The sequence below is a fragment of the Artibeus jamaicensis genome, unplaced genomic scaffold, assembly GCF_021234435.1.
Source record: "Artibeus jamaicensis isolate MK-2021 breed Jamaican fruit bat unplaced genomic scaffold, CSHL_Jam_final contig_851, whole genome shotgun sequence".
Taxonomy (NCBI): Eukaryota; Metazoa; Chordata; class Mammalia; order Chiroptera; family Phyllostomidae; genus Artibeus; species Artibeus jamaicensis.
Window position 1 is genome coordinate 12,279,875 of NW_026521986.1, and position 18,569 is coordinate 12,298,443.

The following is an 18,569-nucleotide window of genomic DNA, read 5'->3' on the forward strand; positions in this document are numbered from 1 at the left end:
GAATTGAGGAACTGGATCCATAAAAAAAAAATTCAGAACAACAGAATTGATACCTGTATGATCAGCAAACTACACAGACCAATTGCTTGCTACTTGCATTGCCCAAGTTCAGTAGGCGGACACTTAGCGTTCCGAGCACTTCTGAAAGACACGGCAGGAGCTATTAAGAATCCAGAAGATGAAATGGGATAAAAAGTGGAAGAAGAATGATACGGAAATTTGACAAGATGAACTGTAATAAGTTCCCCCTCCCACAACCACAGCCGAGCACTGGCAGGTCTAGCCCACCCAGGGAAGGCTCTCCCTGCGGCACCTCCGAGATGTTAGTAACATCTAACATGAGAGGGGGAGCCGCAGCTGTCACTGAACCCTCCTCTCAAGGGAAAAGTCCTTACTCCATGGGGCAGACTTCCCACTGCTGGCCAGTTCTTATTATGACAGAGAGTTTTGTTCTACCCTTCTTTTGAAGCATAATCTACCTTCTGTTAATATGCCAATTTGTTCACCTTTTGTCCCCAAACCGGACAAGTTGTCACCTGCACCCCAACCATCCAACCCATCCAACCATTTGTATATGAGCAGAGCCAACTGAGAGGACGAGGAACTGAGGGAAATGGTGGTTAGAGGACAGAGACAGTGGCGAAACCTGCTCACGACAGGAGTTCTGCACCAAGATGGGGCATCAGAACTGCATCAGTGGTTATGGAAAAGGGCAGAAGCCTGGGCCCCAGCCCAATCCTACTGAACCACAACATCAGAATTCATCAGCTGCAGCTTGAAGAACTCCCACTAGAGCAAACCTTACTCATATTTACATTCCCAGGGCCCAGCACATTACAGATGCTCCGTTAATGTTTGTAGTTAAAAATGCCAACATGGACCAACTCTACAGAGCTGGAAGGATGAGTAACAAGCTGCTAGGCAGGGCCTGAGGAGTGGAAAAGGTATTTCACGAGCTCTTATACCCGTGTCATTTTCTGGTGTTCTACACCCTTCCTTCTCTTGGCTTTTTAAGAGCTACACTGACTTCGTGGACCATTTTTTCAGTGAAACACTCTGGAACCATCCCAGGCCAATGGTGCCTTCTCTTCCTCGAAAGTCTAGATTCCTGGGCACTTGGCACACACCACAGCAGTCAGTGTGGCTATCTGCCCAACAAAAATCCCCTTCCTGCCTCCCATCCCACTCTTCTCCATGAGCTCTTCTCTAAGACTCAGTTCCAGTGTCCTATGTACCAAGACTGCCCTGGCATGGTACACCTCAAGTCCAATGCTGCCTGCCCTGGGGTTCCCAAGCCCCTCACTGGTCCCACCACACTCAAAGCTGACACAGTTAACAATAGCTAACATTTACTGAGCTCTTCCTCCATCATAGGCTGGCACCCCACTCACTGCTATCTCATCGTGACAACATCATAAGACATTGAAAGAATAAGAACAGTAAGGCAAACAATGATTAAGTAACGGGCTCAGGGTCATAGAGCTTGTAACAGCCGCCTGGTTCACGTGCAGCAGGCTTGAAACCCAGAGTCCTACCAACAGCACCCACAGCTCCCCAAACCAGAGCTGTGAGGAGAGGAACACCCAGCCTACCCACCCATCAAACCACTTCTTGTGGTGATTTATTTTTCCTTTCCTACTATACCACCAACTAAAACCGCTCATGGAGAAATGCATCCTGGTGACGTAAAAGCACTGTAGTAAGACACATAAAACGTGTAGAGAATCAAATAAACCACCAGGCCATACTTTCTAAAGTCACTGGGAGAATTTTTTACAAAGAAATAGGATTGTGGCTCTAGAGGGTGTAGCTCACTGGGATTGAGCACCGGCCTGCAAACCAAAGGGTCACTGGTTCAATTCCCAGTCAGGGCACACGCCTGGGTTGAGGGCCAGGTCCCTGGTTGGGAACATGTGACAGGCAACCACACATGTTTTTCTCCCTCTCTTCCTCCCTCCTTTCCCCTTTCTCTAGAAATAAATAAAATCTTTTAAAAAAAGAATAGGATAATAATATGAGGAGGGACCTTAAAAATTACTGAGGCTGATGCTTACCCTGATATAAAAATTGCCTCTCCAATATCCCAGACAATAACCTCTCTCCCAGTCTGTTTCAAAAATTCTGGTTTTCACCCTTCCATGAGCATTCTACCAGTCGTAAAATATTCTTCTTTTAGGAGTATGTCTACCAATGTCATCCACCATTGGTAAGAATGCAAAATGGCATAACCTTATTAAGGAGAATTTGGCCTGTCTAGTAAAACTGTATGCATTTGCCCTTTGACAGAGCTATTCCATTCCTAGGAATCTACATCACAGATTCACACGCACAAACACAAAAACGTATGTTTGTAACAGGACACAGAGCATTGGTCCCCTGATAATAGGGAAACGTTCCCACAGTCCTGCCCTCAGACGGGATTGGGGAGGCCAGACGTGGGCAAGAGAGGTACCCACGGAGCTGGAGGCGGAGCAGTTAAGACACGCTGCACTACAAAGGCAAGTTAACAGCCATGCACTCCCGAAAGGAACAGGGCTACTGCCCAGGGCAAACTGTGTCCTTGACAGTGACTCATAACAAAGCCAGTGAAGGAAGATGTCCTCCCTAGATGTCTGTGCTTCCTCTGTATAATGATGGCTAAGGAAAGTGGATCAAATACACTGGAGATCTGACAAAAATGGTGGACACTGATGCACCATAGGAAGTCCCCCAACCAAGCATTTAAATTAGGGCAGGCTGGAGGTCACCGGACAGAGCCACAAGGTCTGTCTGTCTGGAGAAGACTGCAGCAGAGCTGACTGAGCTGCACAGACCCACCGCGCCAAGCACAGACATGTGAGAGACGCTTGGAGCTGAGCTGTGACTGGGAACACCGAGCTGCACACTTCTGCCTCTCTGAAGGACACATAGAGAAGTCACTCTCTTGGTATGGGGACTTTTGGTTCAGGACCTTTAGAGCAAGGTTTAAGCTCTCTCTCCCTCTAGATTGCCAGCATTTGGATGTTCTGGGCCACTGACCTTGCTTCCCACACAGAGAGGAGCAATAGGGGAACCCGGAGATGTGAGCCCACTAGGGACTCAGACCCCACATGGGTGGGAGCCCACTTCTGGAGGCAGGGTCCCATGCAGAGACACGTGCCTCCCTGGGATCCAGCCTCTGAGACACCGTGATTCAGGGGAACACAGCACATGGTTTCCTGAACTGCTACACAGGTGCTGAGAACCACACACCCCAGATCCTGAGGGAGAGAGCTGCTGAAAGAGGGCGGTGACTCGGAAACCCACAAGTTCACATTCCAGAGAGGATGCGCTTGCGTGTCCGGCTGATGGGCAGGTAAGGATGTGGGGAACTTCTGGGCATGGTTTTGGCTTGTAGCCTTTTGGGGAACAAGGGAAGTTCTGGGTCTGTGGGAGAAGAAGGCTCTGAGCAGGAGTGCTCTCAGCCCCCCAAGAATGGAACCCTGTTAATGAACACTGTTTCCTTCACGCCCTGGCTGGTGTGGCTCAGTGGATTCAGTGCTGGCCTGCAAATCAAAGGGTCATCAGTCAATTCCCAAGTCAGGGAACATGCTTCGGTTGCAAGCCAAGTCGTGCCCCTGACAGGGGGAGCGTGAGAGGCAACCACACACTGATGCTTCTCTCCCTCTCTTTCTCCTTCCCTTCCCCTCTAAAAATACATAAATATTTTTTTAAAAAACTGTTTCCTAAGCCCTGCCTGGTGTAGCTCAGTGGATTGAGCGTGGGCCTGCGAACTAGAGGATCACGGTTTGATTCCCAGTCAGGGCCCATGCCTGGGTTGCAGGCTAGTTCCCAGCAGAGGACACACGAGAGGCAACCACACGTTGATATTTCTCTCCCTATCTCCTTCCCTTCCCCTCTAAAGATAAATAAAGTCTTAAAAAAACAACAACAACAAAAAACCTGTTTCCTTAAGCACTAATTGTTAAGTCATGTGGATTGAAGGTAAAGACTGGACAAGCCCCAGTTTGCATGGTTCTATGTTCATTGTACTATTTTTGATACTAGAAAAAGATTGGAAACAATCCAACATCAATCTATAAGGACCTGGTTGAATAAACAATACTGTATCCACACAATGGACTATTATGAAGCTGTTGAGAAACAGAGAAAGAGCAAGAGGGCAGAGGGGGGAGAAGTATACACTGCAATGGAGTATACTGTTGAGTGAAAACAGCAAAGTGGTAAATGGTGCACATAATGTCCTATTGCCTCTCTTAAGAAATGGGGGTACATATATATATATACACACACACACACACACACACACACACACACACACACAAACCTGTTTGCAGGTTTTAAATGCAAAGATAAACCAAAAACTAAAAAAAAGTTAGAGAAATAGCACAACGATAGTGACGAGAAAAGAGAACGTTGCCTATGGAAAGGGCAAAGGAACAGAAAAGGAGATACTTTCTCTGAGTGTACTATGCTTTGTACATTTGATTTTAAAGCCATGTAAATATCTTATATGACTATAAAATAAAACTATATTAAAATTAAAAAACATGCTGACTGGTGTGGCTCAGTTGATTGCATGTCATCCCACAAAACAAAAGGTCACCAGTTCGATTCCCACTAAGGGCGCACACCTGGGTGTGGCCCCACATGCGAGAGGCAACCGATTGAAGTTTCTACCACACACTGATGTTTCTCTCCCTCTTTTTCCTTCCCTTCTCCTCTCTCTAAAAAAAAATTTTAAATTTGAAAAAAGGAGAGAAAACAGATTGCATTACATTAAAAAGGCAAGAAACTATATACTGCTTATAAAAAATAAAAATATTTTGGCATAAAGAGACAAATATATTAAAAGAATGGAAAAAGATACACCATGTTTATAGTTATTTTAAAAAGAAACCAATGCAGCTGTATTCCTATCAGAGAAAGCTGATTTCAGAATAAAGAATATTAGTAGAAATAAGGTCATTAAATAATAATAAAGGCATCGACCTATCAAGAGTGAAATGGGCTATAAACTGGGGGTCCCTGAATACTATCCCCATGGGCCATGGTTGGGGGGTGATACAGCAGTTAACAGAGTTTTCATAACAATGGCAAGTTGACAGCATGTTAATAGCTGTGCTGCTGCCCCAAGTGAAAGGTCTACTTGACAATCGGGGCAGTGGCAGGGCGAAGGCCAGGACAGGCAGGGAGGAGGCAGGGGCTCCTGTGTCAAGGGGTCCTCTTGCCCTGACTAAAGATGGCAACCAAAAGAAGGTAAAAGACAAGGTGAAGTGGCAAAAGCGGCACACTGGAGAAAGGGCCAGATATGAGGTTATGTAGGAAGCCCTGGGTCAGCAGACTAAGAGAGGAGAGAGGCAGCCAAGGAGCCACGAAATAGAGGGATTCTGCCACGCGGTCTGATGTAGTGAAGAAGCAGGCGTGCGGGTCTTTAGTGAAGAAGGAGAACTTCAACCCTGAGGTCTGAGCGAGTCCGCCAGGAAAGCTGGTATGTACGAGAGAAGCCCTGCCGGCCCAAGGTCAGGATTCCGCCACGCTGCCTGGGGTAGTGAGGAAGGCAGCCACATGGGCCGAAAAGGGTGCAAGGACAGAGCTGACAGAGCTATTCGGGGAACTGCCGAGCCAAGCACAAACTCGTGAGACACTCCTGGAAAGCTGAACTGTGACCAGGGACTGCTGACTTCTGCTTCGCTGAAGGACACACGGAGAGGCCACTCTCCTGGGTCATGTGCCTCCCTGGACCCCAGCGTAACATGGCACATCCTGTCCTGGACTACTGTGTGGACACTGAGGACAAACATGCCCCAGATCCTGAAAGAGAGAGCTGCTACAAAGATAGCGACTCTGAAAACCACAAGTGCACATGCCAGAGGGGATGGAGATCTGTTTGCACATCTGACTTAAGAACAGACAAAGATATGGGGAACTTTTGGACATTTTTTTTGGCCGGATGGGGAGCAAGGGAAGTGCTGGGTCTCATAGGAGAACAGGGCTCCGAGCAGGAGTGCCCCCCCCAGCCACGCCCCCCAAGGTTGGAATCCTGTCAGTAAAACCCTGTTTCCTTCTACACTAATTGTTGGGTTGTGTACCAAAGTGACACAGGGCAGACCATACTTTACTCAGTTACAAGAGGACATAAAAATCCTAACTATTTATACACCTAAACAAAGGTTCAAAATATATGAAGCAAAAACTAATGGAATTGTAAGGAAAAATAGACAAACTCAATTATAGTTAAAAATTTCAACACTTCCTCTTGATAATTCATAGAACGGACAAAGGATTTAGATTTGAGGAACATTAACAACAAATTTGATTTAATTGGTATTTACAGGAAATATCAACAATAGGAAAGTTCAGACATTTCCAGACCAAAGAAAATATTTATCCAAGATAGACCATATTCTGGACCATAAAACAAGACTCAGTATATTTAAAAGGATTCAGGTCATACAATGTATATACTCTGGCTATATGAAGTTAAATTAGAAATAAGTAACAAGCATGTCTTTGAAAATCCCAAAATTTTGGAAATTCAATAACACACTTCTAAATAATCCATGATTAAAAAAAAGAAATCGAAAGGGAAACCAGAAAATAAGTGAATTGAATGAAAATGAAAACACCCTATCAAACTTTATGAACTAAGGCTAAAGCAATGTTTATATTTAAAAAATTTATTTTACCCTGGCTGGTGTGGCTCAGTGAATTGAGAGCCAGCCAGCAAACCAAAAGGTTTGCATGCTCTATTCCCAGTCAGGGCACATGCCTGGGCTGTGGACCAGGTCCCCAGTAGCGGGTGTGCAAGAAACAACAACACATTGATGCTTCTCTCCCTCTCTCTCTCCCCCCCCTTTCCTTCTCTCTAGAAATAAATAAATAAACTCTTGAAAGAGAAAGAGAGAGAGAGAGAACACGCATGAGCACCCTGGCTGGTGTAGCTCAGTGGACTGACTACGGGCTGCAAACCAAAGGGTTGCTAGTTCGATTTCCAGTCAGGGCACATCCCTGGGTTGCAGGACAGGTCCCCAGGAGGGGGTATGCAAGATGCAACCACACACAGATATTTCTCACCTTCTTTCTCCTTCCCTTCCCTTCCCTTCTCTCTCTAAAAATAAATAAATAAAAATCTTTAAAATAATGTAAATCATCTTTAACAATCAGAGCAACACATAATTACTAAAGAAACTTGCCACCAACATTAAAAGATAAAGAGACACATAAGCCAGGTGCAACAAAGGGATCCTATTTGGATCCTAATTTAAACTACAGGGGAAAATAAATGTTGCCCTGGCTGGTGTGGTGGATTGACTGTTAGCTTGTGAACCAAAGGGTCACTGGTTTTTTGATTCCCAGTCAGGGCACATGTCTGGGTTATGGGCCTGGTCCCCAGCTGGTGGCGCACGAGGCAACGGACTGACGTATCTCTTGCACATCAATGTTTCCCTATCTTTTTCCTTCCCTTCCCCTCTCTCTAAAAATAAATGTACAGTCCTGGCTGGTGCAGCTCAGTGCATTGAGGGCTGGCCTGTGAACCAAAGGGTCCCTGGTTCAATTCCTGGTCAAGGCATATGCCTGGGCTGCAGGCCAGGTCCCTGGCAAGGGATGCATGAGAGGCAACCGCATACTGATCTTCCCCTTCCTTCCCCCCTCTCTAAATAAATAAAATCTTTTTAAAAATGTTTAGCAAATATTTAATGGTATTCAAGTTTTACTGTTAACTTGGAGCTTTGATAGTTATTTCGAATTTGATTTTAAGTCCTTACCATTTACAGATAGATACTAAAAAATTTACAAACCAAAAAGAAAAAAAAAGATTTCACTTGCTTCAAAATAACCTGAGATCAGAGAGGAAGTGGGAGATGAGTGTAAATGTAACAGGATTGGCCATAAATTGGTCATTGTTGAGGCTGGGTGATAAATACATGGAGAGTCATTTTACTATTCTCTCTCTGCTTTTGTATGGGTTTGAAATTTATCATAACAACAGTTTTTAAAATATACCCAAATAAAATCAGAAAACCGCATTCCTACAGTTGCCTCCCAAATCTCCATCAACTGGGCTTTATTCTGTTCTCCGGAGCCTACAAGACTAGTGTGGTGGCAACAGTAATATCAATGGCCAGCATTTGGAGAACTTATACCTCGTACTAACCCCCATTGGGAGCTTTCTTAGTGACTACTATCTGCATTTAATCCTGATAAAATCCTTACCTAGGAACTACTCTTAATCCCCATTTCAGAGAAGAGGAACCTCAGGGAGAGAGATCTGATGACAAAGGTAAACCTCAAACCTAGATCTGATCACAGATTTACAATTTATAACTAAGCTACACTAACAAGCGCGTGTAAAAGATGGAAATAACTGTCCCCAGTCTTCCCTTTTTGGAGCTAAACATCCTTTGCCCCCCTCAATGTGGCTTCAAGGCCCCTCACCAGCCAACAGCTATAGAAGCCGCTGAGTTTCTCTAAAGAATTACAGCCCGTTGTACAATTTACCCAACCCCCACCAGTACTGCGTAAATTTCTGGAACAGCTATGATCCTCCCCCGCCCAAGCCGGGCACCCAAGTATGTGCACATCCCAGGGGTGGCTTGGCTCACCTGGGCCTCGGTGCCTCTTCTCCATCCATATGTAGCAGTTGTTCTGGGCCACCCCAGTTTGTGAATCCAAGAAGGGGAGCCGCACACTGCGCTCCGCGCAAAGCCGCGAGTTATAACTCCGGCAGTGCTCAATGGCTTCCTTGTAGAACTGGTCCCCGAGCCTGCCAGGAGACAGACAGAGGAGCAATGAAGCCAGGGAAGACAGACACACACCCAGAGGAAACAGGCACCACGCACCCACCTCCCTGGGAAGATCTGCAGTTATACAGACTAATGAGCGCCAAGGGCCTGACCAACAGGCAGGATCCAACCTGGTGTCAGAACCCCATCAGGTTATACCGCCTGTACTCGACCCACCAGGAAACTTAGAAACCACTTTTACGAAGAACCTAGGGCCCTGAAAAAAACAAACTGGAAATTAATAAACGGAGACCTCATTGCAAATGGAGTCGGTTGCCTAAAGGTGAGAACTCACGAGCCCAAGTCCTCAGTGCACAGTACCGGTTCCAGCAGGAAGCAATGCCGCTTTACTACCACAGGAAGTGACAGGACTTAACTACCTCCGCCGGAAGGAGATTCTTCCCCGCCGCAGACAGCTCAGCCAATGGGAGGCTGCCACAACTCAGTTAATAATCACAGGGCTTCCAAAGTTCAGTTTCCACCAATGGACTCTTCGTTTAACAACAGCCCCTCCCAAATCCGTAAAGGTTCCTTTCCTGTGTTTCTCTGGATTAGTGCACCGTTCACTGTTAGGAATTGCCAATTCTTCTGTTGTTCCCAGATGAACCAACTTTGCTGGCAGTTTATTTAAGGTCAACAAAAAGTCTCAGTTCTAAAGAGCGAGAGGTTCCACTTCACACTAGAGGTAGCTCTAAAACAACCTTCTGCAAGGTACGTAGGAGACATCTGGCTTCTAGAGAGCCCTCATTAACATCCCCTTAGACGTCTAATACCCATTAGACAATTGTTCTCAGTATTTGCCAGCAGAGACAGTCCAGAATGAACGCAAACCGGGGTAAATGCATAGATTTCCATTACAGTAAAAGAGAAACACTCCAAATAAAAGAGGACAGAGGAAACAGCTCCCCCATAAAAGGAGAGCTATTACGGGGGAAGAAGGTGAAAAGAAGCATACACCAGTCTTAAAACTGCACACTTTAAGAAAAACAATTTTCTGATGGAAAATAAAAGCATCATTTAAAATAATAATAGTTGGATTTCGAACTCAAAATAATTCAATTCAAAACTTGGAAAGGCCTTTCTGGGTGTTCTGGAATGGTGATCTAATAACTCTCCACAGTAAATTGAATATTCCTGAATCTTTGGTATCCTTGCACCTGTGGTGATGCTACTAACTTTAAGATGGTATCCCTTTTAAAAGTCTAAAATATACCGTATTTTTCAGACCATAAGACACACCTAGGCTTTAGAGGAAAGTAGGAAAAAAAAATTGAAGCAAAAAATGTGGTAAAATATCTAATAACAAATAACACAATATTCCACCAATGTAAATATAAACAGAACTCAACAGCAGCATTAACAACCATTATTCCTCTAAATTGGGGTGGGGGGTGCGTCTTATAGTCCGGAAAACATGGTAATATCGATGAAAACTCATCAAATGTAAAGCACACACCTGAAACTAATATACAATAATATTTCATGTCAACTGTAATTTAAAAAATTTTTTAGCCCTGCCCACTACATCACTCAGTTGGCTGGGCATCATCCTGAAAACTGAAGGGTCACTGGTTCAACTCCCAGTCAGGGCACAACCCTGCAGGTTGGGTCTAGGTGTGGCTGCTTGCGTGAGAGGCAACCGATTGATGTTTCTCTCTCACACTGATACTTCTCTCTCTTTTCCCTCCCTTCCCTGCTCTCTAAAAATAAATAAATAAAATCTTGAAAAATAAATATTTTTTAACTTTTAAAGTTATAGCAATAATGTGCATTTTGCCTACTAAATTAATAAAGAGTAAAATTTTTTAATGTAAAATATGAGATCAAATACCTAACCAGTGAGTGAAAAATAGGCAGCTTGATAAATGGCTAAAGAAACACAAACGCAGTACCATAACCACTGCCAGGTGAACCTGAGCCTCTTTGTGGGGGGAGGAAAGGACAGGAAGGGAAGAGCCCCAGGACTGCAGGGCCAGCGGGAGAATCAAGTAGCTCATTCTGAAGCGACATTATGAATGTCCCTTTGTTTTGGTTCTGCGTAGATTCGAAAAGCCAAAATCAAGGAGGGGAAGTCACTAAGTTAAAAATAATATATTTAACCAACATATTTAGATGAATAAAGAAAGCAAATTTATAATGAATTTTTCTATACGTTTTAATAAAAAGCCTGTGGGTCAGAGGCTACCAAGAATTTCAGCAAATTTCTTGTTCTGGAAGGACACAATCATCCCAGCTTCTGAGCATCTTTTGGAAATTACTTAGTTACAAGTCCTTCCTTTTGTTTTTGTTTTTGTTTTTTTAAGCCCCTTGCTTCTTTTTCACCTCTGAATAGCTTCGCTCTCACAAAGAAGGCATAACGTGCTCAGAAAGGGTCCTAGCAGTTGCAAACCAAACTGTAATCAAATTATAATAGTCACACAGCTGGAACTAAATTGGGGAGGGGGATGAAAGCCCATTAAAATGCTATAAAACGGAACAGCACATATGCTGATGTAATCAAGGTTGGTAACAAGGATCATGAGATTGATCAAAAATAAAGAACCATTTCCTACAAAGTGTTCGCATCTGTGTCCCACCAGTTAAAATGTCTCCTGCTAAAACAATGCAGCTCAGTGTAACAGAACTTTTTTTCATTGTATTTTTCTCCATTCCCATTTAGTCCCCTTACAATGCCACTGTCCCCCCAAATCCTCACTCTGTTGTCCAGGTCCATGAGTCCTTTTTCCTTTTTGCTCTCTTCACCCTCCACCCTTAGCTATCTCCTGCTTGTCACAGAACTTTCACAGGCAGCTCAGCCCAAGCAGGATGACACAGCCTGGCAAGGGTGTCCTGGATGCTCCTGCTCCCCTCCACCAAACAGTGACCAGCCACGCCACACTGATGAGAACTGACAAGAACGCATAACAGAGAGGCGTCCAATGTGAGAAACAGTTAACTTTTCCCACGATCTTTGGACAGACTGCCAGAAAAGATGTTAACTACTCCAACCCCAGAAATTCTGCTAAAAGATAACTCACTAATAAAAGAAAAGAAGAGTATACACTAAAACTCATCGACTGGGAAGAAGAGGGTGTCCATTTTCAAAACAAATTCTGGAAGCCAATACAGAAGAAATCTATAGTAGCTCTCGAATTAGACTTTTTTTTTAAAGATTTTATTTATTTATTTTAGACAGAAGGGAAGGGAGGGAGGAAGAGAGGGAGAGAAACATCAATGTGTGGTTGCTTCTCACATGGCCCCCACTAGGGACCTGGCCCGCAACCCAGGCATGTTCCCTGACTGGGAATCAAACTGGCGACCCTTTGGTTCACAGCCCACACTCAACCCACTGAGCTACCCCAGTCAGGGCTAGACTTTTTTTGATATGCTCGCAACTCACTTCCAACAGCTTCAATCCAGAAGAGAGGCATAAGAAAGTGATCTTGCTGAAAATGAAAAGTGAGCTTGGCCAAGTCCGTGCCCCACACGGAATGGAACGAGAACGTCAAACAAAGTGGCGCACTGAGTGAAAATTAATTTCATCTTAAATACCTTCCACTTTCATAACATGCAATGTTATTAGTAACAGGCATGCTGGGGGTGTATTTTTAAGTGTAATCTTTGTGTGAATAATACCTCCCTTATGTAAACAGAAAAGACTTTCTGGGACTGGAACAACTGTATTAAAGACTGAAGCTGCAAAATGTGACATCCAACACCCTCTCTGCCATCGTCTCCAGGGAATTCACTTTTAAACAGACCAGGCGTTGGCAGAGATTTGGAAACAAAATGTAAAGCCTTTTGCAAGATATGGGAGGAGAAAAAGAGACTTGAACCTTCTTGATAAATTTAAGCAGCTCTTCTCCAAAAGTCAATTAGCCCAAATCTTCACAAGACTTGTTCTGCTCTCTAGAAGAAAATGACGGTCAGGTCTCTGTAACCTGTGGAAAGCAATTTAAACAGGAGAGAGGACAGACAAATGTCCTTTTTAATATGCTATTTCTTTAAAAAATACCCCACAGTGAAAGGATCCCAGGGGTGACATTTGCATTTAAGTGGCAAGGGGCAGAGGAATCGAGGAAAGGCTGGCAGGGAAAGACTCGTTTCCTGGAGAGGTGACCAGCATGCCCCAGGCTAGGTCAGGCACAGTCAAGCCTCAGCCATAGCCCATCTGCACCCAACCAAGAGGGCTGCCCTTTCCACTGGATGATAGATGTCTTGGGCTGGCATAAGGCAGCACAGAATGATGTTCTCATCAGCAGCTGACTTCAGGCTACTCAAGACTGCAATCAGAAGTGGGAAAGGCAAGGTGAACAAATTGCTGGGCTTTCTGCCGGAACAGGAACCCCCACGGCCTGCCGCTTGAACCAGTGCTGGCTGCCCGCGTCTGGGGCTCTGTGGAGGGTGAGAGCCCTTTGGGGTCCCATCTGGAATGAAAGTAGCCATCCTAGCTCTGAGAGTGCTCCAGGGACTCTCCTTGCGCATAGCTGTGCAGAAATGGATTCCCAGGGCCAAAGAGGATTCACAGTGGAAAAATGAGACGTCTCTAAAATGAATGCCAACTAGACTCTCGCTGTGATTTTCAGATCCCATCACACACACACACACACACACACGCACACCCTCCACACCTTCAAGACTCCTGCTCCTCTTCTTCCTCACACTGTCACCTCTCTGTCTCTCTCTCAAGACCTAGCCTGTAGTTCTTGTACATTCCAACCCTGGGCTGACTGCCAAGCCCAGCCCCCTAAACCATACATGTGGGGCCCCTCACTTTCATTGTCCCTCTGGTCCTGTGTTCTGACCCAAGAACAAGTGTCCTGCCTTACCTCAAATGCCAGTCCAAAGGCTAATTCCTCATCCTCCGCCAGAGCCTACTTCCTCCCCCAGAGTCTTTATTCTTCCAGGGTTGAGGGTGGGGAGACCTGAGCAACACTGCTCTATCTCCCTGGCAAGCTATCCTTGGTTCTTCATCCCATCGGGCGCTGAATTCTTTCATTTCTTAGGGAATTGTCGCTTTTTCTCCATTCCCACTCATGGCCACAAGTCCCTTTTGACTATAAAAGGGGACCTTGGCCCATCACAGCTTTTTGTGCACAAAAACAGACATAAACAGAGATAAACACAAGCCTGGGCCTCTGGCAGGATTCTCTGGCCTCGTTCCCCCAAGGGCCCCTCTTTTCTCTGTGGGCACCTGGATTTTCTATCTCATTCGGCTTCCCATACTTTCTCACGGCCCACAAACACATTAAAACTCTTCTACCCCCAACATGCTACCTTCCTCCTGTTTGCATTTAAACATGTTTAACTCTAATGTGGCATGGGAAGCCATCTCCCGTGATGTAGGGTTTTATCACTAGCAAGAAGTGGGCAGTACTGAGTAATATGGGGGAACTTTTTCATTTTCCTCATAACTACACCCTCCCTAAAGCTGGCCTGAAACAAAGCAAGTTTAGTGTTTCCTGTGGACTGAATTACGCCCCCCCCCAAATTCCTATGCTGAAGCCCCAACCCTCAGTGTGATGGTATTCAGTGATGGACCCTTTGAAAGGTGATTCAGTCAGAGCCCTGATGAAGGGGTTAGTACCATTTTAAGAGAAATCTCTCTCCCTACCCCCGCGACACCAGCACATTTGGACACTGCTTGAGAACAGCCTTCTTGCAAGCCAGGAAGAAAACCCTCGGCCTTCACCAGAACTAGACCACGCCGTCACCCTGATCTCAGACTCCCCAGCCTCCAGGATCGTGAAAATAAATGTCTATTGTTTAAGCCACCCAGTCTACGGTTATTTTGTTACAGCAGCCCAAGCTAAGTAGCACAATGTTTCTGATGATGGGTAAGAGACAGATTCCAATCCCCTTCCTCCCTCATCCTTTCTGTCTTCTTCCAGCAAAGACAACACTGCCGCTATTAATAATGTCAGTTCAACTCAATTCATTTTTTCAAGTTTGTCTCCCCTACCAGACTATAAATTCCATGAGGACACTGCACATGGCCACCCAGGATTTGCACGAACAACTCCAGGGGCACCACCCCAGCAGCACTGCCTACCTGGCTTTTTATTGATTCACCCACAGCATCCAGTACAGAGACCAGCACACGAAAGATGCCTAGTGAATTTGCTGAATTGCTCCCAACAGCGACTAGATGGCCTGGGTGTTTCAATTCCAGTAGTAAAACACATGCTACACGCACGGCATGGTCTTCTAGGTTTCTTGCACACATAGGTTGGCAATTTAGACTGCACGGCCATCAACCTGAAACTCCATGGGAAAGTAAGAAAGTGTCTGCACTCATTCCCATTCAGTTTAGCTCCTGGGTTATTGCAGCAATCTCCTGACCTCAGTCACTCTAGCATTGTTTCTACCCACCCTCAAAAAGCAACCTCCCTCAAACCCAGCTTGTAGTCCTTCAGTTCTCAGTGTAGGAGCCAAAATGGCTCCCCATATTGCCCAAATGCCTCTCCCAAGCTGTCAAGGCTTTGGAGAGGTATGGGGGGTAGAGATGTGGGGGGCAGATAGAGTGAAAAGGAGACTTAGGACCAGGCAGACCTGAGTCCAGCTCCACCCCTTACTGGCAGCTGCAGCCCTGAGGCAAGCTACTTACCTCCCCTGAGCCTAAACTCTACCTCCACAATATAGATGACATACTGCCTACTTCGGGTCTGTGACACGACTGAGTGAGTAGAGCCTCTGACTCACAGAGGGAAATGCCTCTGATCAGGCGTAGCTACTTTCTCCTTCGGCCTGCTTTGTGAATGACTGCTCATGCTGAGGCCTGAGCAGGTCAGTGTCCTCCATGTGACACACAGACATACCACACTCATCCCTGCAGTGTCTTCAAGGCCGTTAGGTGACCACCCAAACCTGTTCTAAGACAGGAGGCAGCAGGGCAGCTGAGGCGGAACCTCGGGCATCCAGGAGAACACAGGAGTCATTGCAGGATGCCACCAGAAATCCAAAGCCTGCCCCAAATGCACAGACCACTCCTGGCTTGCATGTCACTCTGTCCCCAAGCCCAGCACAGAGCTTGCTATGTTGGACTGAATGAAGAATGAATGAATGAATCCTCATCTAATCTTTCCGCATACATGAAGCAGACAGCCCTACCCCTGGACCTGGACAAAATACTTCCTCCCACCTAGAATTCTGGCCTCCTGCCCTTGGTCTGGCTGGGTTTGCCCTATTCAAGTGCTGACTAAGTCCTGTCTGTTCTAGAAAGCCTCCTGGTTATCTCTGCCAATCACACTTGATCTCTGCCTTCTCTGAACTCCCCAAGTGTTTCACTTACGTTCAGCCAGTCTGAACTGCCCTCCTCATCTCTCCCCACCCAACGAGAGTACAAGCATCTTGAAGACCAGGACTAAGAGTTACATAGTCTATGCTCCTCAGCCAAGCATAGGGCAGGGCAGTCAGGGGCATGTGATAGGTGTGGATCACTTGATTGAAGTGCCATGCCATCCTTAGCAAACCAATAGGAGTTTGGATACTTTAACTTTCTCCATATGAAAATGAGGGGAATCCTGGCCAGTGTAGCTCAGTGGGTTGGGCCTGCAAACCAAAATGTTGCTGGTTCGATTCCCACTCAGAGCACATGCTTGAGTTTTGAGCCAGGTCCCCTTTTCGAGAGGCAAACAATCAATGTTTCTCTTCAAACATCAACGTTTCCCTCTCTTTCTCCCTCCCTTCCCCTCTCTCTGAAAATATATAAACAAAAGCTTTTAACAAAAAGAAAAGAAGAGAAGAAAGATAATAAGGTGAGACTGAAGTTTTCTGGCTTCTCCAGCACACAGGATTAAACATCTGAAAACAAATATCCTACAAGTTCAAACCCGACTGAATTGTTTCCAGAAAGTTCACATCAGCTCTTGAGTTGTTCTCATTTCTCCATCTACAATATTCATGCCACTCTACAAGACACAGAATATTCTTCTTCTCTGAACTTCACAAGAAGGTCCCTACATGTTGCCCTCGCTCCTTGGACCCAGTGGTGCTTATCAAGAACGCCATCGCCCCCCCCTCCAGAAGGCGGAACGGCCCAGGGCACTGGAACACAAAGTTCGCTTTGTGTCAGTGTGTCAGGCTCCATGGGGGTGGGGAGGGGGGCTGCGAATTTTTGGTTCTGAAGGCTTGAGATGGGATCCAGGCAGCTGTGTTCTTGACAGCTGACCCCACTGAGTTTGAGCAACTCATTTATCTAAGGATAGCTCCCCAGCCTCCAAAGCATAGGCATGAGCAAGGGGGCTCTGCGAGGCTCTTGAGCCACATAGTAATGGCAGAACTGGAAAGCCCAGTTAACTGACTTGAACTGGACTGGTTTTGTTCCTGTGGGGAATTTTTTCAGGCAGATGACAAGGATTAACCTGGAGGCACTAACCTGTAGCAGACTCGGCCTACCGAAGTCCTCATCCCTAACAAAACATCTAAGAGGCCGGGTCAAGGCATCCTTAAGAGTGGTCACTCTAGCAGCCGTCTGACCTTTCTAACATCTCGGGAAAGGCACATCAGGGACAAAGGCATTGCCTTGCAAAAGCCAAATCAGATGAAGAATTTGAACCCTCAAACTCCTGTCATGACTTAAATGCCACTCAGTCTGACGTTCAAGCCTTCAGACCCAATAAATCCCTTAGCGGCATCTACTCTGGGGAAGACTTTTCAGGGACTTATTATGCAAAGCTACCTAAGCAAGACGGAATTTATATTGAACCTGGCCATGATTTCTGAGCTGCCAAATGGGTGTTCTGATGACATACGAAACTCAGGGTTGAAGACAAGGGGCTGCCAAGGACAAGAGACTGGAGGCAGGAGAAAAGCAGTGTGATTCCTTCCAGTAAATAATAGGGGCACGGAGGGTCAGGAAAGGGGGTGCTCTGGGGAGGAAGAAGACTGCAGCTTTTCTTGTTTCCAAGGTTTGCCTTCCAAATGGCATCCAGACATGACAAAATAAATCTCTCCTCCAGAGACTAAAAAATGTGTAGAATGTAACCAACTTCCAAAATTTTTTTTTTAATCTGTTTTATCTAGGGTGGAGCATACCTAGAAAAATAATCATGCCCATCACAGAAACTTCATTGATTGAAAAATATTTTTACTTTCCCTGGTTCATAGACTGAGTCCTTTCTGAAACCCCACCTATGAGCTGGGCACCAGTATACTGTCCCCTGGGTGTGATCGCCAGTAGAAGCAAAGCATTGATCAGAGACGATTCTTGGACAAACACATCCTCAGACCCCATCTTTGCTGCTGGAATCTAAGAGCCTCAATGTTGCCTCTCCAATAAAGGGAATATTAGTCTGGCCTTTAAAACACAACCACAGAGAACACAGACTTCTGTAGTCAATTCTCAACACAGCCGACCAAATGATCTTTTTAAATGGAAATCGGGTCATGGCATTTTCCTCCTTTAATCCCTCCCTGATGACTTTTCATTGCTCTCAGAATAAAATCTTAACTCCTTCCCGTTGCTGCAGACCCCCAGACTGACTGGCCATGCCCAACTGTCCCACTCCACCTTGTCTCCTGTCCCCCTAGCCTACTGGACTCCATCCTCACTGCACTTCTTTCTGTCCCTCCAATATACGAAGATCATTTTGCCCCAGGACCTTTGCATATACTAGCCCCTCTTCCTGGTATACATTTCTCTCAGATCTTCTTGCCCTTGGCTTCTCTTCCTCCTGCTCCACTCCTGCTTTAACCCTTGTTATCTCATATTCTGGGTTTTTTCATAATACTTAACACTTTCAAAGTTTTTTCTCCTTTTTTCTCTTTGCCTGCTGATTGTCTTTACCTAACAAAACTGTGAGCTCCGTGAGACCAGGGTCTTCC

At 45.6% G+C, this 18,569-nt stretch overlaps 1 protein-coding gene across 3 annotated transcripts in view; it reads right to left on the minus strand.

The window, feature by feature from the left end:
- Positions 1-18,569, minus strand: part of DPF3 (double PHD fingers 3) — a 234,195-nt gene that overhangs the window by 122,474 nt on the left and 93,152 nt on the right. For all 3 annotated transcript variants that reach the window (XR_005079916.2, XM_053673239.1, XM_037127627.2), the window contains exon 2: positions 8,586-8,746. Coding sequence is in view for 2 of the 3 variants with exons in the window: in XM_053673239.1 (XP_053529214.1) it covers positions 8,586-8,746 (161 nt within the window). In the remaining variant the exon portion in view is untranslated. The remainder of the gene's footprint in view (positions 1-8,585; positions 8,747-18,569) is intronic.